This window comes from Colletes gigas, unplaced genomic scaffold, assembly GCF_013123115.1.
Source record: "Colletes gigas isolate AHSC1104 unplaced genomic scaffold, ASM1312311v1 Colletes_gigas_Sc00018, whole genome shotgun sequence".
Taxonomy (NCBI): Eukaryota; Metazoa; Arthropoda; class Insecta; order Hymenoptera; family Colletidae; genus Colletes; species Colletes gigas.
Window position 1 is genome coordinate 3,268,578 of NW_025106647.1, and position 22,286 is coordinate 3,290,863.

Here is a 22,286-nt window from a genome sequence, read left to right on the forward strand (position 1 = left end):
TTCAGACTTTTTCGATGATACAGTATTTGATAATTAAGTGGAAACTTAAAACGTTCATTCATATTATTCCATATCGAGCCTTCCATTATCCTAACAGTGTCAACCGGTACCAAGGATGTAACAATGGCGCCGCATTTCCATATAAAGCAAGAGTCATGCAAAAATAGAAAACCATATTTCCTGTAATATTTTGCCCGAGATTCAACAGGATGGCAGTACACATATAAATAAAATACTATTAAATATAAAATTATAACATATGAAATGTTCACTTGATATTTACATTTATAAATAAAAATATTTGTTCGTCTAGAATCGATTATAACAGACTCTTCTGGCTGAGATCTGCAATATTTTGTCACCACAAGTAATATACAGACAATTAACATTTGTTACCAAAAGATAACAATTTTATTAGGGTCTATTTAAATTCAATTAATCCATTTGTAACATTTTAAAAAGAAATTCTTCTGATTATTTCGTTTTAAAATAAATATACCCCATTCCCTCAACAATTCTTCATATGCAAAAGAACTGCAAATATACATATACATCGTAAGATATAAATTGTTTTAGTGAAATATATTTGTTGAATATTTAATATTTCGAATATTGCATTTGGTTAATCAAACCATTATAACATAGACAATAACAAAAAAAGTACTTTCAAAGCATTTACAACTACGCAGTTACAGCTGAACAATTGTAATTCATGTTCAAATTATATTTCCACGGCTCTAAATTTTATTTTAATCTGAAGTTTGAAGTGAAATATAATTATAATTAATCTATTGTATAAATAACATCAAGGATCGTATTTGTTAATATTTGCTATCAAGAGATGCTACATCATGAAGAACATCATTTAAACCAAAGTGACGCTTAATTACCCCGCTAGAACGATAAGTTTTCGTCGATCAACAGTAACGCTTCGTCACGTTATTGGCGATTTTTCACGGTATTCGACCGGAGGTGAGATAATTTGTCGTATGGCATCGGGACGCCGGACGTCCCGCAGGGTCGCTCCCTCGTTTGTCACCTAAGAGGATATTAACGCTATTGAAGTCTCCTCGGAATCATTACAAATCGCTCCTTCATCGACCACATGCGACAGTACCTGGAGTTATGATGTATATATTACAACATTTACATGGAGGATCAATTCCAAAGATGATTCAAGCAATAACTAAAAAAATAACTCGTATCGTCGAGTTTCAGATTGAGATATATTCTACAAAATTTATTCAAACTAAACATATTTATTGTACAGGGTGTTCAGCCAACCCTGGGAGAAATTTTAATGGGAGATTCTAGAGGCCAAAATAAGACGAAAATCTAGAATACCAATTTATTGATTGAGGCTTCGTTAAAAAGTTATTAACGTTTAAAGTTACGCATGTAGAACGGCAATCTGCGAACAGCTGATTTTTTTCTCAAAAGTATGTAGGATTTCGGGGGTATGTTTATCCACCACAAATGATTGTAATTGACCCCCGCAACCGAAAATAATTTTTCCAGAACAATTTGAAATTTTTTAATTTTGTCAAAAATTTGTCCACCTACTCGAATTTTTTTCTCGAAAGTGGATAGGATTTCGGGGGTTTGTCTATTCACCAAAGATGATTGCAATTGACCCCCACAACCGAAAATAATTTTTCCAGAATGATTTCAAACTTTTTAATTTCGCCGAAAAATTTAGACACCTACCCCCCGTTGATTTTTCTTAAAAATTCGTTTTTCATTTTTAATAAATTTGGTTGGCACTGTACAGAAAAGTTGTTTAATACTTTTTGTAGATATCCATGAACTCTAGTTCCCCCAAAAATTTCAATGAAATGTATTCACTATTGTAGGAGTTATGGTCGTTTGAAAATTAGACAATTTTTATGAGGTTTTTCTCACTTTACGGGGTTAAGGAACAACTTTTCGAACATTTTTGGAATTTTTACATATTCTCCACTAAAATACGCGTTATTTGCTTTTTGAAACATTAAAATCCTCCAATCCGTTCTGAAGTTATGATGTTTTAAAGATACGCATGAAATTTCGGGGAACCATTAGATTTTCGGTAATGAATTTTTTTCTTGAAAGTACGTACAATTTCGGGGGTATATCTATCCACCAAAAATGATTGTAATTGACCCCCGCAATCGAAAATAATTTTGCCCGAACAATTTGAAATTTTTTAATTTTGTCAAAAATTTGTCTACCTACTCGAATTTTTTTCTCGAAAGTGGGTAGGATTTCGGGGATATGTCTATTCGCCAAAAATGATTGCAATTGACCCCTGCAACCAAAAATAATATTTTCACAATATTTTCAAATTTTTTAATTTAATTTTTTAATAACTTTTTAATAAAGCCTCAGTCAAGAAATTGATATTCTTGATTTTCGTCTTATTTTGGCCTCTAGAATCTCCCATTAAAATTTTTCCCAGGAATGGCCATACACCCTGTATAAACGGACAACGATAAAAATATCGTACAATCTTTTACTAAATTACAATGTACGATGCCACATCTAAAACTTTATTTCAGAGAAACACATTTTAATAAATAAAATTAGAAGGAGAGAACATTAAAATTAGCTCTTTTGTTACCTAGATTGATTTATCCATGCTATCATAACAATGATTAGGAGACAAATTGAATAAAAATAACAAAAAACACTTGTTTCAAGAATTAATTTTTAACAAATTTTTATAACAAATTCTTCATTAACAAACAACGGCGTTTTGGTCCTAGACCTCTTGGTCTAGTGATGTTAATGCACTTAAAAGCAAAATATAGTGTGTTCCAAGGTTGAAAATACAAAACATTAATTTTCATTTTACTTATTTTCAATAAACGTATAAAAAAAGAATAAAAGTAACAGATACTTGAAAAAAATAAATTTAATTCATATTAAATAATACATACTTTAATACATTTAATGTCATATATCTTTTATTTACTTGTACAGATAACTCAGTAAGAGTATCAAACTTTTAACTGCTACAACTATGTAGCACCGCTTTATATTGCGTCGGGTATTTCCATTTTATCATCAACCTGTTCATCGACTTCGATTATAGTCGAAACATTCGATTTAATTTTTTCAATTTCCGGACTCTTTTCTCCGTTAATGTCCTTATTATCGGTTTTTAGAGAACGCATATTTTCACTTTCTTTAACATCTTTCGAGATGTTTAAATCGTCTGTTTCTAAATTACACGCAAAAGACTGAGCAGCCTGTGTTTGCGGAGAAGTATCGAATTTCAATATTTCACGTAACGCCATTGTCGCGTATGTCGAAGCTTTTAAGGACATTTCAACAATTAAAGCTTTATATTGTCCCTCTGAAAATTTAAACACTTTATATGCATATATCACATCCTACCACTTCGATCAGCTCTCTTATAATCATTTATAAAAAATAATTGGTTAATTATAGCTACTCGCAGCATCCTAATATAGTTAAACCTAACCTAGTATGTATCTTAGGAACTATTAAATTCCTGAAGTTATAATTTTATATTTGCCATCTGTTCCCCCATCTCTCTAACTCGCTAAATTTGATGTCGATCGACCGCGGGTACCATTCGAAAGAACAGTCGTTACTCAAATCAATGAGGTCACTCCTAATCTGTATAATTACTAAAATTATACCTGGTTCGTCTTTAGGGGCTGTCGACTTTCTCATTTCGTCAATATCGCACATAATAAGATCACTGTGTTTTTCTTTATAATGCATGATTTTCCATGATATATTTGAAGGGATTTGCAATACTTTCCTATAACTGCCACCTAAACTATATTTTCTAAAATAAGAAAATCATCATACAATATAAAAGCAACCGTTCTCTTACTATAATATACACAATATTTTTCCTAAATCAGCTTACTTATTTTTGTGTCTGAGGTCTGTAGTCAACTCATCCTTTGCTAAGAACTCATCAAACCAGGGTTTAGCATAAGGTGGATATGTGACTTTCCAGCCAACCTGAGGCATTAATACATCAGCCAAAGTATAATTTGGCAAATCTTCTTCCTTAAGAATCTTTACTGCCGGAAGACTTGGTAAATCTTCATTTTCACCATTCTTATTGGTATTATTACTTGGTTCAACATTCTCGTCTATTTTTAGGCAACATTCTGTAACATCTGTTACTTCATTAATCGAACTAAATGTTGATTCTGTGGTTATTGCAGATATTTCTTCTGTTTTTATCATATCTGTCCTTATTTCACTCTCAAATTTACTTACTTTCTCATTAGCTTCTGTACTTGCTTCTGTTATGACTTTGCATTCGTTATCATAAGCAAGATCCTGATCATCATTATCATTATCATTTTGTTTTGTATTATCTTCGTAGACTAAATCTCCTACAATAGGCTTCCTTCCAAATTCCTTTATTCTTTTTGATACCATGTGATTCCACACAAAACTTTGATATGAGTGAATGTACAGTAAGCGAACATTCCTTGGTAACGAATCTAAGGCTCCTTGAGGATTCTTACTACCAGATTTAGAAATACCTTTCAAAAGTGTAGCCTCTATTTTGTCATATCTCTTAATCTTCTCGTATGCAGCACATGCATCTTTGGTTGTTTCGTATATTTCTCTAGCTTTTGCTAAATCTCTGTCATGTTCCCCTTCACGAGGTTTCAAAATCAATTCAATTGCTTCATTCCATTTACCTATAATTAATAAGCAGGACATACGTGTTCATGCACAAAAAAAATAAAATAAAATGTAATCAGTGTTTAAATAAGTACAATTACCCTGTAGCAAAGCTTTCCCTATTTCGTAAGTTGGAATGGCAGCTACAGTCCCAAACCTCTGTAGACCATAATAGTTTATAAAACCATTGTCCCTCAAAGAAACCATTGTTTCTTCGATCTCATCATCTGTTCCATTAACATTTCTCAAAGCGATCCTAAAGCGATTACCACTAAGCATGCCTAATTTCAAAGAATTTTTAACAAATTTAAAGTTTCCCACATAAGCTCCGCGTACATTTTTTGCTGCTCTCAGTATGTCTGATGGTTCCACTTTTCTCAAACTGATCCACTGAGTAGTCCATGCTCTACGATCTTTTGTTCCTGCATAACCAAAATTATTTGGCTTCATACGTAAATTCATAGCCAATTGATTTAATGCATCCATTGTATCCATATTTACTTTATGCAACACAAAGTAACAATATTCACCACCGCGTTTTTTCCAATCTATCCGGTTATCCTCTCGCAAATTATGAGCTGACAGAAGAAAATAGCATATTTAGAACAAAAAGCAAAGGACAATGTTAAGTCATAGAGGGGTTTACTGACCCAAGAGCGTACAGCCTATGCTATACACCGTTGGAAAGGTCTCGCCAAGGCGAATCGACTGATACCGTTTTTAACTTCGATATCAGATGGGATCATGTCGAAAAATGGCCTGAAAATTCGAGATTTTGCGGTTTTGAACAAAAGAATCCGGTCGTAAAAGCCCATCCGGCCCGAGGGACCTCGGGTAGGCACCTGAGGGAAAACCGAGCGGTGTAAGCAATACTCTAGCAGATTGGGACGGCAAATGTGCCCCACCACCTTCATTTCAGTGCCGTGTTGGGCCTGCGTTTGCCGCATGGGCCCCGTTCGAAATGCCCAGGGCGAAATCGCCAATGGATCAGTTGTTTTTCATGAACATAATATATTCATGATAGACGATTCGCAGGTATGAGTTGGGAATGTGCAGGTTAGTATTCAGTATTCACATCATTATGTTTCGTTCAATCAATAAAATGTCACTCCATTCACTATTGTAAGTGATGCATTAGTCTGAATACTAACCTGCACATTCCCAACTTATACCTGCGAATCGTCTATCATGAATATATTATGTTCATGAAAAACAACTGATCCATTGGCGATTTCGCCCTGGGCATTACGAACGGGGCCCATGCGGCAAACGTAGGCCCAACACGGCACTGAAATGAAGGTGGTGGGGCACATTTGCCGTCCCAATCTGCTAGAGTATCGCTTACACCGCTCGGTTTTCCCTCAGGTGCCTACCCGAGGTCCCTCGGGCCGGATGGGCTTTTACGACCGGATTCTTTTGTTCAAAACCGCAAAATCTCGAATTTTGAGGTCATTTTTCGACATGATCCCATCTGATATCGAAGTTAAAAACGGTATCAGTCGATTCGCCTTGGCGAGACCTTTCCAACGGTGTATAGCATAGGCTGTACGCTCTTGGGTCAGTAAACCCCTCTATGACTTAACATTGTCCTTTAGTTTTAGGAGTGATGTTTTAACATGTAACATACTAATATTGTCTTTATTATTTGGTAGAATCATCATAATCTTCTTGTTTTCTTTATTTATAGTTTGACTAATGACATTTGTTATCTTTTTAGCGATTGTATGAATTGCTCTACGCTGATCCTTATCTAAATTTGTTGCATCTATTTCTATAGAAGGTGATCCTGAATCTTTCAATGTTTGTAGCTGATTCCATATTGTATCTGATACTATTTTTTTTAAGTCTTCCAGACTCTCATTTTCTTCCACATTAGTTGGAATATGTTGGTTTGTCAATTTTGCTATTTGCTCGTCAAAAGAAATTTCATTGACATGGAAGTCTGTGTATCTTTCCTTAATTATACCAAAAAATCCTTTATCTCCTATAAATTCTGTAATACCAACATTACATTCCTTTAATCGATTTCCAACTTTCATTTTCTTTCTCTCGTCATCTTTTTGAAAGTTCGACCAATTACGTTTGTAGGACTGTCTGCCAAAATTATCATTTCGATATCCTTGAAAACAAAATTTAAAAAATAAACAAATCAATTAGATTTTTGTAATCTAAATCTTACCACTATGGTATGGACCTTGATTTCTCCTGAATTTATTGTTAAATGAACTATCTTTTCTGAAAACTCTTTTATCTCTATGACGTCCATATGAATTTGCAGATTTTTGCTCAGACCCACTATTTTTAGAATTCAACATTGACGAGTCCTTAGAATCAATATTTTTACTTTCCAGTTCAGACATTTTCGCTTATTTAATAATTTATTAAGAAGTGTAACAGAACTTTATTTTTTTCACCTAAACCAGTATAAAATTACTTGATCGAAACGATTTACACTTTATTTGCAAATAACTAAAGTTACCGGTACAATACTTTTATGATTAAAGTTCTATAGACAAATTGTTATCTATGGAATTGTAACCTGTATGACATGTGCTTTGAAACAGTGTTTCTCAATCAAAAATAAACTCCAACTGATAAGTTCATATAAACGTAACATGTAATATTTAAATTTCATAGACAATAGTAATAATATATTACAGAAATTAATTCATTGCTCAGTAAATACAGTTATAATTATTAATTTTATTTAACAAATAGAGATTGATCGAATTATACAAAATTGAAAATAATACAATGATATGGAATATTAAAAACTGTGTTAAATAGTTTTATATTTAAAAATATTTTCTTATTATTTATATCATACGCATAGATTCTTAATATTTGATATAAAGTTCAACAAAGAAATTCGATAGGTCGAAAATAAAAGTCGATGTAAGTTCAGTCGATACAGAACAGTCATCTCAGTCGTATTTTTATCTATGCGAGACTATTATTCTAAAAATTAGTTGTCACAAGATTAACGCAATTAGTGAAAGATTCGTCGCTGTCTCGTGTCGTTTTTGAAAAGTTTTATACTTGGTAGGTGACAAAATGATTTTCGAAAGAATGAGTGCCAACATTTTCCATAAGGTTAGACAGTTAGGTAAGTTGTAATTGAGATTTGAAAATATATATTCAAATTCTTTCGGTTTACATAATCCTGATTGACTATTTAAATAACTTTACTAACAAAAACTTTTCCATATTCCTTATCTTATCGGCTACAATGTTATTTGATTCAAATCGGTATTTTAAGAAATAAAGGATAAATCATGTTTATAAAAATATAATGTTAATTCTATCCTGTCGATTCATAATGTTATATTAATCTATAATATATTTTAAAGGGTGTGAAGTAATTACTACAAATTTTTTTAATATTGTCTTCTATTAATTAAAGAAAAAATTCTGATATAAACTGTGCTTTATCTATGTTTGTAGAATCTCTTTCCAAAACTAGCCTTTTTTCAAACTCTTGCAAAGCAGCACAACTTAGTAGAACATCAACAAATTTTGCTGGTGTTAATCAATGTTTAAATTCTACTGTAACCAAATATGGAAACACTAGTTTCCTGAAAAAGGTAATAATTTTTCAATATTATTTGATTTTTACTATAATGTTGTATTTTAATGTTGTATAATATTGCAAATTCTTTTTTTCTTTTAGCTTCCAACAATTACAACTGTTGGTTTGCAACAAAATCGTAAAGCAGCTACAGCTTCAGGTGACCATGTACGTTTGTGGGTATTTGAGAAAATTGTCTCTGCAGCACTTCCAGCTGTAATTCCTGCTGCTCTATTAATGGAAAATGCAGTTCTTGATGGGTTAATGTCCATATTAGTTGTAATGCACACACATTGGTAAATACTTGTTTTTCAACACTGAATTATCAATGATTTCTTTCTTAAAATTTATTAACAGATAATAACTGTTATCTAATTTATCATAATATATCCAATAGGGGTTTAGAAGCTATTATTACAGACTATGCAAGACCTAGTGTTGTTGGACCGTTATTACCAAAGATTTTGCATATTTCATTGATCCTACTTTCTGCAGCAACACTTGCTGGACTACTTTTGCTTATACATAATGGACCTGGAGTTGCAAGGGCTGTTAAAGATGCTTGGGCAATTGGTAAAGAACCACCTACTCCTCAAACAGAAAAACCTGTTTCAACGTAAATTATCATTATTATCTATTTGATTTTTAATAGATTATTAATATATTAATTTAGAACTTGTAATTCAACTTGTAAGTATTCAAAAATAAATTATTTGTCTCCAAATATCTTATGTATTATTTAATACGAGAAGGTAAAGTATGAAATTCTGCGATTTAAGAAAATGTGAAACATTGATATGCTTGTAGAAATAATGTTTATTTATTAAAATTGTAAAACAAAGTAAACCTAAATATTAGGGGTGTGCGAGAACCCGATGGTCAGGACGAATCGGAATGAGGTCGAGACTCCCGAAAATTGTTGAGACTCTTGAAAAGAATTAGTGATGGACAACATTCTTTCATTTTCTTCTGCCAATTGTCGTGAAGTTATTGGAAACACGGATTTTAAGAATCATGTAACCTGATGTAAACAAACGTATGACTGCATGCTTGGGCATTGTGTACGCTGTTCATCGAGTTCTCGGAATTTTCGGGAATCTCGATTATGTCGAGTATCTCGAAACTTTCGGGTACTCGTCCCGATCCTGATATTTCGGGTTCTCGCACACCCTTACTAAATATATTGTTCATATTGTGTTTATAATATAACACATTGTTAAGACAACTTTCACAGTGTACTATAAACTGTAAAAAATTCAACAGACAGGATACTGATGCACAAAATTTGATTGAAGTTTTACAGACTTGACGTATTACATAATTCAAGTTTTAATTTTCATCCATTGTAGTAGCCTTGTCTATAAAGGTAGCAAGCTTAATATCCCTTTTTGATAAACCATTTACATCGTGAGAAGAAAGGGTAATGTTTACTTTATTGTAAACATTAAACCATTCAGGATGATGATCCATTTTTTCTGCCTGCAATGCCACTCTTGTCATGAAACCAAAGGCCTACAAATTTAAGTAAGTAAGGAAGTAAGAAATACATTTTATGACACAAACAGATGTAAGCAATAACAAGTAGCATCATTAAACTTGTACTTACCTGGTTAAAGTTTTTGAACAAAAATTCTTTATAAATGGCATCCCTATTTGACTGAACTGACCAACCACTTGCCAATAATGGTTTCAAATTTTTTTCTCTTTCTTCTTCAGTTAATTTTGCCTTAAAAAATGACATATTCCCATAAAATCTTATATTTAATCCTTAGTAAAAGTTGAATATTATTTCATAGAGTACATTTGATTGGTAATTATTTAAATAAATTTGAGTAAAAAATAACTTTGTTCGATCAGGAAAAACATCGATCGCTCTTTAACTCGTAACATATGACACGAACAAATTTTCTGTATTCGTCAAAAAATAATTGTTCCGATACGCAAACACTCTAGATAGATTAAATCTATAGCAGTTTTTTGCGTAACTTCGAGTTCTTCGTCGTAATTGTAAAAGTATAATCCGCGCAACAAGAACGATTACGTCTCAACCACTTGTTACACTTTTAGAACACAAAGCACTTTTATGTACAATCTTCGTTCATACATTATTGTTTTATTTTAAAAAATGAAAAAATGTTAACGTTCGTAAGATATCAGTTGTAGGGATAACGATAAATCGAAGACAAAAAAAAAGGAATGTAACGTCTACAAAATAATCCAAATATTTCCATTTCATATTTATATTCGTTGGAAGTTAAATATTCTATCTTTCATGCAATAGAAAATATTTTTAACACATTTATTTTCTAATTTTACTATAAAAAACTTACCATTTTCACTTTTTTCAAAGCAGGAGCAGATATTCCTCTTCGGTTGAAAATATGGAATATTTTCTCGTAAAGGATCCCCCCACCACTGGTATACCGCATGCGCGTTAAAGTCGACATGGATTTTGCTTTCTTTTTCCTCGATTGCGTTAAAAAACTTTGTTGTCACGAAATAAATGAATATCTGACTATTATGTAATTAATAGTTACAGTTAAAAGCTATTCTATCGTAAATTATTTGATACAAACTTTAAATATACATTCATCATATAATTTGATATTTGTATATAATATCAGTATAATTTAAGAATAATTTACATTTCACAATGATATTTATCGGTGTATAAACCGATAAATGATAATAACTATGTATTATTCAGAATTATTACGAAAATGTGTCAATGCATCAGAGCTATAACCTCACCGGTGAATTTTAATCACTGATTTAACTTTTAGAAAATCATGAACACACTTTTAATGATAATTTTATAAATTTTCGATTGATTCATTATTTTTACGATTAAACGCAGTACATTAATATGATTCCAGTTACTCTGTATAAGTCGACGAAAAAGTTAACCTTAGTACACGAGACGAGTTTGTAAACTAAGAACGATGGCGGTTTATTTAAAATCAGTTCACTACCTGTTTCGTTCTCTGAACATTTCTTTAATTAAAATTCAAACTATTATATTAAGTTTCTCCCCGATTAAATGATTATTTAATAATTATATTGTACGTGTACATATTTTTATATAAATAATAAATATTTATATAAAGTATGGTATTTGAAATGGCTAATAATTAAACTAAGCTTTTGTTTATTAATTAAATGTAAATTTAACACAATTATAAGTAATCTGATACCAATTGAAGTATCAACGATAAATTATCTGCGTATCCATTTATATTTTCTGCGGTTTAATTGCATACTTTGATCCTGGTGCGTTTGTCTTGAGGAATTTAAATTACGAGATACTCGAATCGACTTTTAATAATGCCTCTTCATTGCTCTCTTTACGTACACCGTTTCCCACAAGGACTTTCATTCTCACACGTGCTTCAATTCTAGGATGACGATTGCGATTACGATGCCTTTTACTCACTCTTGCTCGTTGCGTTGCCTCACTTTTAGATTCACAATCGTTGAAGAGGGAATGTTTCGTTGAATGCGATAATCTATTTAAAACTACATGCAAATTGCTATTCGTGACGAAGCAAGGTGATGCGCAGAAACAAATCGAATGCAATTTAAAAAGTGACTAGCACAATATAATAAATCAGTTGCAATTAATTTTGGACGTTAACTATTACAACTTTAAATCGTACAATTATGGGTTGTTGCTTAACATAATCGGTTTGAGGAACGAGATATCTGGTTATTCAACAGTATTGACTGTAGATAATAAATCAAGGTAATTCCCGTGGACCGAGACAGGGTTAGAGTTCTCCATCGGTAAGGACATCGTTATCCTTTTTCGAAATAATGGCGATGGCTGCCAGGCAAAGCCAAATATCCAATTCCTGCATAGTTCTGCGATTATTACTCGTAGGTCTGGTCTCCGATCGATGAATTTTCATCTCACTTATTCGTGCCAGCACCGAAACGATCTGCGATCGAGTAACTACCAGCTACTGCTTGGATTTACTCTCTCCTGTCACGGATATCCAGTCGCCAACACATACCATCGTTGTATGCGCGGCAACGTTGTTAACATCGTATATTTGTGCAATATATTTTCAGATCGGATTGCATCTTCGAGCCAGTCTGCTCGGGTTATTCTGGCCGTGATGAAAAATAAGATTGCGCAGCCCTTTCGATAGAATGTTAGCGCATCTAACGACGTATTGCTACCGTTTCTTCGACCCAGGATATATATGATGTATCCAGATGGTGTTCGAGTCGAGAGAAATCGATATAATAATGTAATCAATAATACACACGCAACGAACAAATAAAATTTTAAAATGTCTTTATGTTTTTCCAAATAATTATTATTTATTAGATATACATATAGAACAGCTTTTTAAATATTATTCGAAATTTGAAAATTTTACAACTTGTCTGATTTTGAAAATTTCCACTACAGAATAATAGGTGTTTAAAATATAAGCGAATAATATTTGACAAATAAGTAAGATAACTTACTAGAAATAATTATAGTTTATTATTTCCCTCTTTTGATTATGTATCAGTTCACCGTGTTAACCAACGATGTTGTAACAAACGAGATGTATAATAAACATTGATTCGTTCGTGGAAGCAGATGTGATAAGTACTTCACTTCCTCAATGACATAAGTCATGTTTAATGATATGTACTATTCAGTATCCATTTGTTTTGCAAATATTAATTTTTAAATAAAAATTATTAAGACGAGTATTTTTTACACATACAATAGAAATGAAATAAAACTAAATCATATGAAAGAGAAGCTTCGATTGAAAATTGATATGATATGATTTGTTTTTAATAAAAGCAACATTTAATTTATATACCACACTGTAGAAATTATATTCCATTATTGTGAATAACATTCACAAATAAAACGTCGAAGTAAAAAATGAATGACTTTCTAAGTTGCATTATCAATTATACATTGAGCGGAAGGACCTCGAAATTGCTGAAAATATGTGCATATAACGATGTACAGTGTATCAATGGAGTTATACACTATAATGTGCAGTATCATCGTTATATTGATATAAAGTATATATTATCAGCACATATCCTCAAGAATTTCAAGGTCTTTCCGTTTATGTACATATAAAATCATCACCAACTGCATCGAGTTGGACATTTTACAATCTGGATGATCGAGTGTCACGTTATAGTTCAAGTTTACATTTAGCAGTGTCTTATCTTTTACGTTATTAAAATGGTACAAGTCGTACGGATTTTGTAAGTAAATATCACACAAATCAGAAAAGAAATCTTTGAAATAATCTTCAATTAATATTCGATACTAGTTCAATATAATTGTTTACCGACTGAATCGGATATTGATTTTCATAGAGCGTTCATTGGCGCTATTACCGGTACTGCTTCCACATTCTTGAACTACCCACATCATTTAAACCGGTTATTTGGTGTTAACGATGAACCAGACACCGAACAATCAAAAGAAAACCGCTCGCTTTGCGATAGTAAACAATGCCAAGAACTCGGTAGGTGAACTTCTTTTTCACATTTTTACTTTGATATTTGAAACATTTTTAGACCCTTTTTATAATTTAACACGAAAATAAAATAATATAAATATAATTACAATATTACTGCGTTTAAAATATTAGATGTATTGTTACAAGCTATTTTCTCAAAAGCCAATGAAAATATTGACTTTACTTTTTTAAATTAGATTTATAGATTTCTTTTATTAAAATTAAATTAAAAATATTTCATAAAAAAATCGGCCCCCTACATTATTTAAGTAAAAAGAAAAATATGTAGTCGATGTCTGTGAAATTTAATTATTATATCGCTGCTTTTGGTTTAATAGCTAAAATATTAATGGAAGGCATGGACGAATCTGTGGACCCGTGCGAAAACTTTTACGAGTACGCGTGTGGAAATTGGAAAGTACACAATCCACTTCCTAAAAATGAGAAAATTTGGAACTTGATGAAGAAAACTCAAAGCATCGTTGACAAACGCCTTTTAGGTTTGTTTGAATTCGGCATTCCGTTTAGGGTACACAATAGTACGTCCAAATGAGTCTTATCGTTCGAAACGTCTCTTTCTTTATAAATAAAATACCTTGCAAATAAATTTTATCGTTTCTGTTTGTTTCTTAAAATTCTGCATCGTATTCACAGACATAATAGAACAAGATCCAAGCCCTGATGATTTCTTAGGCCTGAGACTTACCAAACGAGCATACAAGGCTTGCATGAATGCAGGTAGTATTTTAAAGTTTATCTACGAAAGTTGATTGGAAGATTAGTGCAATTTGGGAAATCCTGATCTACGAGATATAAATTTCTCAAACGATTTACAGATGAATTAGACAAGAATGGACTTCAAGGAATCGTGTTCACCTTGGCGAGAGCAGGTGGTTGGCCATTGATAATGGAAGAAGATGAATGGGACGAGCAGATATATAAATGGCAACAAGTGGACGATTATTATGCGCGTTTAATAGGATTAAACAGTTTGCATGACCTCAGCGTCGACCTGCTTGATTGGGAAAACATGAAGGGCACATACTTGCGTGTAAGTTCGTATTGTTTCCATTAATTTAAACAATAATTGTAATATTATACGATACTCCAGGTGAATAACCCGCACTATCCGATGAGAGCGTACAGACTCGTGGGTTACGATGAAGACGACATGGACGACAGCGACGAAAACAACGAAAGTGGAGAAGGCAGTCAGGAACGAGGCAGCGAGGAAGAACCTAACAGCGAAGAGATCGAAGTCGAGGACGAGGATGATAAATATCAGAAACAACTGCAGAGAAGAGCAAACAAAAGGACCAGTGTTCATCGAGGCAAGACGAAAGCGAGGAAGAGTACCGTGAGAAGAACTGCTCACAGTGTTCGTCAAAGCAAGGCGAAGTCGAGAGAAAGATCGCCGAAACGTATGCAAAGGTCTTTGGCTGTCGACAAGTCTCTGAGGAAGAGTATCGTGAGAAGTAAACGGAGACACGAAGTTGCAAATGATGACATGTATTTTGACGATGTGACGTATAACGCGAGTAACGACGATGATGAAGAGAACGAAGAAGACAATGAAGAGGACGAAGAAAATGGTAGTGGTAGTGGCGGTTACAATGATGATGATGATGAACAGTACAAAGAAAATGGTAGTGGTAGTGGCGATTACAATGATGATGACGAAGAGGACGAAGAAAATGGTAGTGGTAGTGGCGGTTACTATGATGATGAATATTATGAAAGAAAAAGAAAAGAGAAACAGGAACGAGAACGATTGAAGAAAGAATACGCAGAATACATATTAAATGTTAGCTTGGCGCTTACTGAAGCCACAGGAGTCTCGATACCGAAAGAGAAGCTCGAGGAAGATATTGGCGACTTGATTAACTTTCAGATAAGCCTCATAAAGGTATTAGACATGTTTTGGGTTTCAGAAAATATATATTTCATTATTGCGGATCTTTATGCAAATTGATATTTTTATTAATAGAATTAATGAAATGGGGGCTTTCTAGAGAGTTGTCTCAACCCCTAAATATAATAATTCGTATCACACCTTAAGTATTTCTTGGATTTTTGCGTATTAAGTGTATTCTGCAGTTTTATGAGAATTAAAATTTTCCATAAATGCGTAAACATCCGCAGACTAATTATAATATAGTAATGGTTATTTTTACAGCTAATATACAAGGACGACCAAGGACAGAACTCCACACTTCGGTCGTTACAAAAGCTATACGACGATTTAAAACCTACTACGAGCAACGGCAAAGTAAATTTTATTCTGTTTAGAAAGCTGTTTGAATGTTTCTAAACAATTTCTTTTTTTTAGATCGATTGGATCAAGAAAGTACAAGATTTGTTCGCCACAGGAGGAATGGAAATTGATGACAATGTGAAAATATTGATTCCATCTAACGGTTATATCAAGGGTTTTCGGAAGCTATTGGACAGAACACCTAGCAGAACAATCGGTACGAAGCATATGTGTCTATATAATAGTAAACAATTGACGAACGAGTGATGAAAGAATCTGTAAATAATTTGATACAGTGAATTATATACATTGGAACTTTCTGAGCAGAGTAATACAAGTTACTACGAAGGAAATGAAGGATCTGTATAATAATTGGTCACAGAAGGAAAAAGATCCCAACACGAGGTAATATTTGCAAGATATTTCCAAATATTTTTAAGCTGAAGCAGCGCAACAAAATTGTATTATTAAGTAAACGTTAGTAGAATCTCGATGGTTGCAAGAAAATGGGATTAATTCTTAACCATTTTTATGATAAAATAGATAATTAAGTGTTCTGTTAGAGTAACCCGTGTATTTATAAATAAAAATTGCACTTTTACAGATCAACTGAGTGTATCGAAGAGATAGATGCGAAATACTATTTGGGATACGAGTATATAAAACGCCATTTTCCTGATGAAATTAGGAAAACGGTAAAGATTGTGTGCTTGAAAAATGTTATTTCTGGTAGAATTTATATAGTCTTTCCTTAACTATTTATTTAAGGCGTTGGACATGATCGATGATATCGAAAAGGAAGTCGAGTATCAGATCGAAGAAGCAACTTGGATGAACAATGACGCCAGACATTTTGTTTTAGACAAATTGATGTTCATGAAGAAAATGATCGGTTATCCGAAGCAGTATCGAAACAGTACCGTCATGGAAACTTATTTCCGAGGAGTGAGTTACTTCAAACCAGTACGCATCCAATTTATAATTGTCTGCTAATCTTAAATCATCTTTTCAGCTCAGCATTACTCCGTCGCGTTTCGAAAACTTTTTAAGCGTTAAGAGATATACCAAGCAACAGAAACTAAAACTATACTACTCCATGGAAGAGTTTACTCTATCAGAGTTGTATGCTTTTTAACAATTTATTATATGTCGTGTAATGTTTACAGCAATTAAAAGAAGAAATTTATTCGCAGCTCATTGTTGAATCCCTTGGTCGTGAATGCCTTCTTTGTACCCTTCATGAATACCATTGGTAAGTTCTGATATCAATTATTTTCTTAGCATTGTTCAAGACACGTTGTCGTTTCAGAAATAACAGCGGCAGATTTGCAAAACCCATTGTTTGAATTCCACCATCCATGGTAAATAGGAATTAACTTTACAAATAAATTACTCCATGGTATCCAATATTAGTAATTATTACTATGTATTTATTGCATAGGTATAGCAACTTTGGTTTTATAGGATACGTCATGGCCCACGAAGTGAATCACGGATTCGATAGTGGGGGTTAGTTATTTTAAAATATCTTATAATTGTTCCAATATTAACAATTAAGCAATGATTGCAGGTATCGTGTTTGACAAAGAAGGTAATTTTATGAGATTACCAGATCCAATGCAAGAGGAATATGAAAAACGAGCAGAGTGTTTTGTAGCTCAATATACTAAATACAGTATGGAGGAAAATAGAACAGCAAATATTCCTTCAATGGTTGTTATTATGCATTTTATATTATTGTACACGAAATTTCCATAGTGCAAATCCTTTGATTCAACAAAGTTACTTATAACATGACATCCTTTCTTTACTTTTTTTAAATCGTTTACATTAGATTAGGTTTTTGCATCGAATGTTAACACAACTTTTCTTCTTTCACGCTTGTATTGAGTTATGTATTCTCGAAATAATGTCTTTTTTAATATTCCTTTGGCGTCAGACTTATGGCAATAGAACTCAAGAAGAAAATATTGCGGATTCGATGGGCCTGCAAGCTGCTTTTAAAGCTTACCAACGAAGGCAAAGAAAATGTGCGAGCCCGGATCCCATGTTGCCAGGATTACAGAATTTTACCAATGAACAAGTTTTCTTTTTATCGTTCGCCAACGTAAGTTAATTCTCTTTTTCGCTAATTTAACTTCATTAAAAACATGAATATAATAGATATTTTATTCCTTATCCTTCCTGAAAGAGATATATTTTCAATAAAACACTTGTCGAAAAAATTGAAAATCTGCACAGACACAATGAAAATCTAAGTTTTCCAAGTTCTGTAAAAAAATTATTTTAATTTTCATTGAAAACGTCAATTAAGGGGGTCTTCCAGCGTGAACCTTTGAAAAAATCAATTTTTCTGTTGCATTTTTTTAAAGAATATAGCTTGGGCAATTTATTGGCAAAATATCCAATTTTTTCACGCAAACATTTTTAAAATGTGTTATAGTTTATTCGCAAAAATTCCCGCCAAAAATCTAAAAAATGCACTTTACACTAAAAGAACCCCTTAAATGTGTTCAATGATATTTTATAAATGTTTTGAAACTTTCAGATATGGTGCGAAGATATTGATCTAGAAAAAGTCAAGGAACAATTAATGAAGGACCGGCACAGTTTGGGACCATTAAGAGTAATTGGGTCTGTATCTAATTCTGAGGATTTCTCCAAAGCTTACAATTGCCCTAAAGGCAGTCCCATGAACCCCATAAAGAAATGTAACATATGGAAATAGAAATAATTTTAATACAATTTGTACCACTCAAATGCAGTAATTGTATATCAATAAAAAAATAAAATATATATTAATTTGGTGTCTGTATCATATCTCATCATGTTAAATTAAAATTCTGTACTGTACCCTATGATTGATTTAAACACAAAATCACTATCTTAAATATTTAACGGCATATATTGTTGTATAACTCATGTACTACATGTAAATTAAATTTTTGAAATATAGGAAATAATTAAATGAAATTTTCTTTAATTTTTAAATGATAATGTTTAAACTTTTAATATTGTATTATAACCATACTTGGGTCAAAAGAACCTACTTGAATTGTATTGTATTACATAAATTTCAACAAGTAGCAAAAATACAAGTATTGAGGATGGCTTCTAGATATTTACTTTTTTATATACTAGTTTTTAATGAAACTAAAATGTTCACTATTAAGAATACCTTTTCTCTCTCAAGTAGAAATATAATAAACACAAAAACCATAACAGTTGGTTAGCAAATGCAATTTGTTGAAATAAAATAAATTTATGAAGTGGAGGAGGAGATGAGGAAAGGAAGATGGGGAGGGGTGGAGGTAGGGGGGAGGAGAGTTTGTACGTTGGCGTATGCGGATGACCTGGTGATGGTGGCGAAGGACGAGGAAGAGATGGGGAGTATGATTAGGCGGCTCGAAGGGTATCTGGATAGGAAGAGGTTGGAGGTGAATGTGGAGAAGACGAAGGTGGTAAGGTTTAGGAAGGGAGGGGGAAGGGAAAGGAAGGTGGAGTGGAGGTGGAAGGGGAAAAGGATAGAGGAGGTGAAGGAGTTTAAGTACCTGGGGTACGTGTTCAAGAGGAACGGGGGTCAGGAGGCGCAGGTTAGGGATAGGGTGAGAAAGGCGGGGGTGGTAATGAGGCAGGCATGGGGAATCGGGAAAAGGAAGTTTGAGAGGGACTGGGGAAGGAGGATGTAGCTGTTCGACGCGTTGGTCTGGACGGCGGCGGGATATGGGGCAGAGATTTGGGGGTGGAGAGAGAGGGAAGAGATGGAGAGGATGCAGGAGAGGTTTATAAGGTGGTCATTGGGGGTGGACTGGAGGACGCCAGGGTATATGGTAAGGGAAGAAACGAAGAGGAAAAAGTTGAGGACGTGGGCGGGGGGAAGGGCAGGGAGATATGAGGAGAAACTGAGTAGGGGAGAGGGAGGGGAGTTGGCTAGGTGGTGCCTGGAAGAGATAAGGGAAAGGGAAAGGGAAGGGGGAGAGGAATTGTCGGCATGGGAGAGAGACAGGTTGGGGTGTAGAGGGTTGGGAGGATTGAGGGGTGGAGGGGGAGGGGCAAGTGGGCGAGGGGGCTGGGAGGGATGGGAGGAGGAAGATGGGAGGAGGCAGGAAGAGGAGAGATGGGGAAAGGTGGTGCAGTCGAGGTACAATAGGTGGTATAGGGAGTTGGAGGTGCGGGAGTTACCGGGGTACCTGAGGGCAGGGTGGGGAGTGGTGAGGTATGGGAGGTTAGCTAGGTATAGGATGGGGAACGAGATGAGGGGGGGGGAGATACTGGGGGGATGAGGAAGAGTGGAGATGTAGGGTATGTGGAGGGGAGGAGGAGACATGGGAGCACGTTTTGGAGAGATGTACGGGGGATGAGGCAGAGGGGAAGGGGATCGAGGAGAAGATAAGGGAGATTTTAGACGAGGGAGGGGGAGGGGAGGGGTGGATAAAGAGGCTGGAGGGCAGGAGGAGAGAGAAAGAGGCGGAGAGGGGTGAAGGGGGGAATGAAGGAAGGAGTGAATGAAGGAATGGTATGTAAGGGCGGAAATGGAAGTCGAGGGCGGGGAGGGCGAGCGGGGGTAGAGGAGTAGGAGAGAAGGGAGGAGGGAGAGAGAGAGAGAGCGAGTAGCGTAAGGTTAGGCTAAGAGCGTGCGGCGAAATGAAATGAGAGAGAGAGAGAGAGAGAGCGAGTAGCGTAAGATTAGGCTAAGAGCGGGCGGCGAAATAAAATGAGAGAGAGGGGAAAGACGGCGGAGGGAGGATGTAAGGGCAGTGTAAGAGTAGAGTAAGAGTAGAATAAGTAGGATAAGTAGGATAAGGTAGGCTAAGGGAGAGATGTAAATGTAAGGTGGGGAGGAGGTGTAACCCTAAGGGGAATCAGGAAATAAATCTATCTAAATAAATTTATGAAAAGTATTATATCTTTTAGAAAATAACGAAGAAAGTTATTTTTACAAAATATCTTTAGAAAATAGCATACGATTTTTGTACTTTATGTATTCATTTCAAAGTTACGACCGTCTTAAATCAGTGAGTTCCAATTTATGGAAATAATTATGTGACACTTTCAAAGACAGTACTGTTACATATCATTCATGCATGGGGCTGAAACGTTTGGTGACTTGGGCGTTGGCTCGAGCATCTAGCGTACAACCCTTTGAACGGGGTTGACTCATGCCGTATGCGAGCACCCGGCCCAATTTTCATTACCTTTTATGGTAATACCCCGCCTTAGTGCTGAGCATTTTTCAACTATATAAGGGCCGCGGTTTCTTACTCGGGGAACTCAGTTTTCCTAAAAACTCTCGGCACGACGTTATTGTGACACTCAGGGCCATATCGGGCTATAATCCCCTTCATGCAACTATCTACTACTATCTACCTTGGCGGGTTATCAGTGAGTGTCCATTAATCGAGTACGAGCTCCCGCGAACGCGCTGCTTAAAAGCCGATAACAAATCTATCGCCTTCGAGGCAATTTAGCAATTGTACAACTTCGTGTAAATCCATAGCTGTACTTGAGCATCGTTAAAAATATATATTCAAGTAGTATTCCTCACGAGTATTATTCACTGAATTCAACCCTGAACCATATTAACCGTAAGGCTACGGGGTATCTCACGAACCCGGTACACTTTTACCGCTCGAGGTGTACCATCACGACAGAGAGCAAGATCCTAAAAACATCCTAAAAACCTACGTGGCTCCCAGGGTATAAAGCCCATGGTTCGTCAACTCCTACTAGCGGCTCCCAGGGTATAGAGCCCCTAGTTCGTCCGTGAAACCTTACATTTTCCCTATATCATTAAAATATCAAATTTTTAAAATGTGTTATAGTTTATTCGCAAAAATTCCCGCCAAAAATCTAAAAAATGCACTTTACACTAAAAGAACCCCTTAAATGTGTTCAATAATATTTTATAAATGTTTTGAAACTTTCAGATATTTTGCGAAAATATTGATCTAAAAGAAGCCAAGAGAGGAGTAATGACGGACTCGCACAGTTTGGGACCATTAAGAGTAATTGGGTCTGTATCTAATTCTGAGGATTTCGCCAAAGCTTACAATTGCCCTAAAGGCAGTCCCATGAACCCCATAAAGAAATGTAACATATGGAAATAAAAATAATTTTAATAGAATTTGTACCACTCAAATGCAGTAATTGTATATCAATAAAAAAATAAAGTATATATTAATTTGGTGTCTGTATCATATCTCATCATGTTAAATTAAAATTCTGTACTGTACCCTATGATTGATTTAAACACAAAAACACTATCTTAAATATTTAACTGCATATGTTGTTGTATAACTCATGTACTACATGT

The 22,286-nt window shown here is 34.3% G+C and overlaps 4 protein-coding genes across 7 annotated transcripts; 2 read left to right on the forward strand and 2 right to left on the reverse strand.

The window, feature by feature from the left end:
- Window positions 1-2,941: 2,941 nt before the first annotated feature.
- On the reverse strand, window positions 2,942-7,178 carry LOC122400457 (pseudouridylate synthase 7 homolog). Of its 2 annotated transcripts, none has more exons than XM_043401942.1 (6): window positions 6,857-7,178; window positions 6,290-6,781; window positions 4,764-5,240; window positions 3,884-4,679; window positions 3,648-3,799; window positions 2,942-3,337 (listed from the first exon to the last, which is right to left on the reverse strand). In XM_043401942.1, the coding sequence occupies exons 1-6, from the start codon at window positions 7,020-7,022 to the stop codon at window positions 3,015-3,017; spliced, it is 2,406 nt and encodes an 801-aa protein (XP_043257877.1). In that variant the 5' UTR covers window positions 7,023-7,178; the 3' UTR covers window positions 2,942-3,014. The 2 variants fall into 2 exon arrangements, with proteins under 2 accessions (XP_043257877.1, XP_043257876.1); XM_043401941.1 differs by having other exon boundaries at window positions 6,842-7,178.
- A 336-nt stretch (window positions 7,179-7,514) lies between these two features.
- Window positions 7,515-8,879, forward strand: LOC122400475 (succinate dehydrogenase [ubiquinone] cytochrome b small subunit, mitochondrial). Its single transcript, XM_043401968.1, has 4 exons — window positions 7,515-7,768; window positions 8,107-8,246; window positions 8,333-8,526; window positions 8,628-8,879. Exons 1-4 carry the CDS (start codon window positions 7,717-7,719, stop codon window positions 8,848-8,850), a joined length of 609 nt encoding a protein of 202 aa, XP_043257903.1. The 5' UTR covers window positions 7,515-7,716; the 3' UTR covers window positions 8,851-8,879.
- A 275-nt stretch (window positions 8,880-9,154) lies between these two features.
- Window positions 9,155-11,770, reverse strand: LOC122400476 (pterin-4-alpha-carbinolamine dehydratase). 2 transcript variants are annotated; one of them, XM_043401970.1, is made up of 4 exons: window positions 11,583-11,770; window positions 10,561-10,696; window positions 9,837-9,956; window positions 9,155-9,742 (listed from the first exon to the last, which is right to left on the reverse strand). In XM_043401970.1, the coding sequence occupies exons 2-4, from the start codon at window positions 10,675-10,677 to the stop codon at window positions 9,560-9,562; spliced, it is 420 nt and encodes a 139-aa protein (XP_043257905.1). In that variant the 5' UTR covers window positions 10,678-10,696; window positions 11,583-11,770; the 3' UTR covers window positions 9,155-9,559. The 2 variants fall into 2 exon arrangements, with proteins under 2 accessions (XP_043257905.1, XP_043257904.1); XM_043401969.1 differs by lacking the exon at window positions 11,583-11,770 and having other exon boundaries at window positions 10,561-10,856.
- Window positions 11,771-13,364: 1,594 nt separating this feature from the next.
- Window positions 13,365-18,826, forward strand: LOC122400456 (neprilysin-2-like). Of its 2 annotated transcripts, XM_043401940.1 has the most exons (19): window positions 13,365-13,459; window positions 13,574-13,725; window positions 14,058-14,219; window positions 14,374-14,457; window positions 14,556-14,770; window positions 14,831-15,311; window positions 15,366-15,625; window positions 15,896-15,988; window positions 16,049-16,190; window positions 16,270-16,378; window positions 16,578-16,668; window positions 16,742-16,918; window positions 16,986-17,095; window positions 17,167-17,225; window positions 17,283-17,334; window positions 17,415-17,482; window positions 17,544-17,686; window positions 17,913-18,080; window positions 18,522-18,826. In XM_043401940.1, exons 1-19 carry the CDS (start codon window positions 13,437-13,439, stop codon window positions 18,699-18,701), a joined length of 2,769 nt encoding a protein of 922 aa, XP_043257875.1. In that variant the 5' UTR covers window positions 13,365-13,436; the 3' UTR covers window positions 18,702-18,826. The 2 variants fall into 2 exon arrangements, with proteins under 2 accessions (XP_043257875.1, XP_043257874.1); XM_043401939.1 differs by having other exon boundaries at window positions 14,831-15,625.
- Window positions 18,827-22,286: the final 3,460 nt, after the last annotated feature.

Coding starts and splice junctions, on each gene's coding strand:
- LOC122400457 (XM_043401941.1), bottom strand. CDS start 7,022: ATGTCTGAACTGGAAAGTAAAAATATTGATTCTAAGGACTCGTCAATG. Junction 5,241..6,289: donor AAATAATAAAGACAATATTA/GTATGTTACATG, acceptor TTCTTCTGTCAG/CTCATAATTTGCGAGAGGAT. Junction 3,338..3,647: donor AGCCCCTAAAGACGAACCAG/GTATAATTTTAG, acceptor TTAAATTTTCAG/AGGGACAATATAAAGCTTTA.
- LOC122400475 (XM_043401968.1), top strand. CDS start 7,717: ATGATTTTCGAAAGAATGAGTGCCAACATTTTCCATAAGGTTAGACAG. Junction 7,769..8,106: donor CCATAAGGTTAGACAGTTAG/GTAAGTTGTAAT, acceptor CTATGTTTGTAG/AATCTCTTTCCAAAACTAGC. Junction 8,527..8,627: donor GTTGTAATGCACACACATTG/GTAAATACTTGT, acceptor TATATCCAATAG/GGGTTTAGAAGCTATTATTA.
- LOC122400476 (XM_043401970.1), bottom strand. CDS start 10,677: ATGTCGACTTTAACGCGCATGCGGTATACCAGTGGTGGGGGGATCCTT. Junction 9,957..10,560: donor CTTTGAAAAAAGTGAAAATG/GTAAGTTTTTTA, acceptor TCATTTTTTAAG/GCAAAATTAACTGAAGAAGA. Junction 9,743..9,836: donor TGTTCAAAAACTTTAACCAG/GTAAGTACAAGT, acceptor TTAAATTTGTAG/GCCTTTGGTTTCATGACAAG.
- LOC122400456 (XM_043401939.1), top strand. CDS start 13,437: ATGGTACAAGTCGTACGGATTTT. Junction 13,460..13,573: donor GTACAAGTCGTACGGATTTT/GTAAGTAAATAT, acceptor TGATTTTCATAG/AGCGTTCATTGGCGCTATTA. Junction 14,771..14,830: donor TGAAGGGCACATACTTGCGT/GTAAGTTCGTAT, acceptor ACGATACTCCAG/GTGAATAACCCGCACTATCC.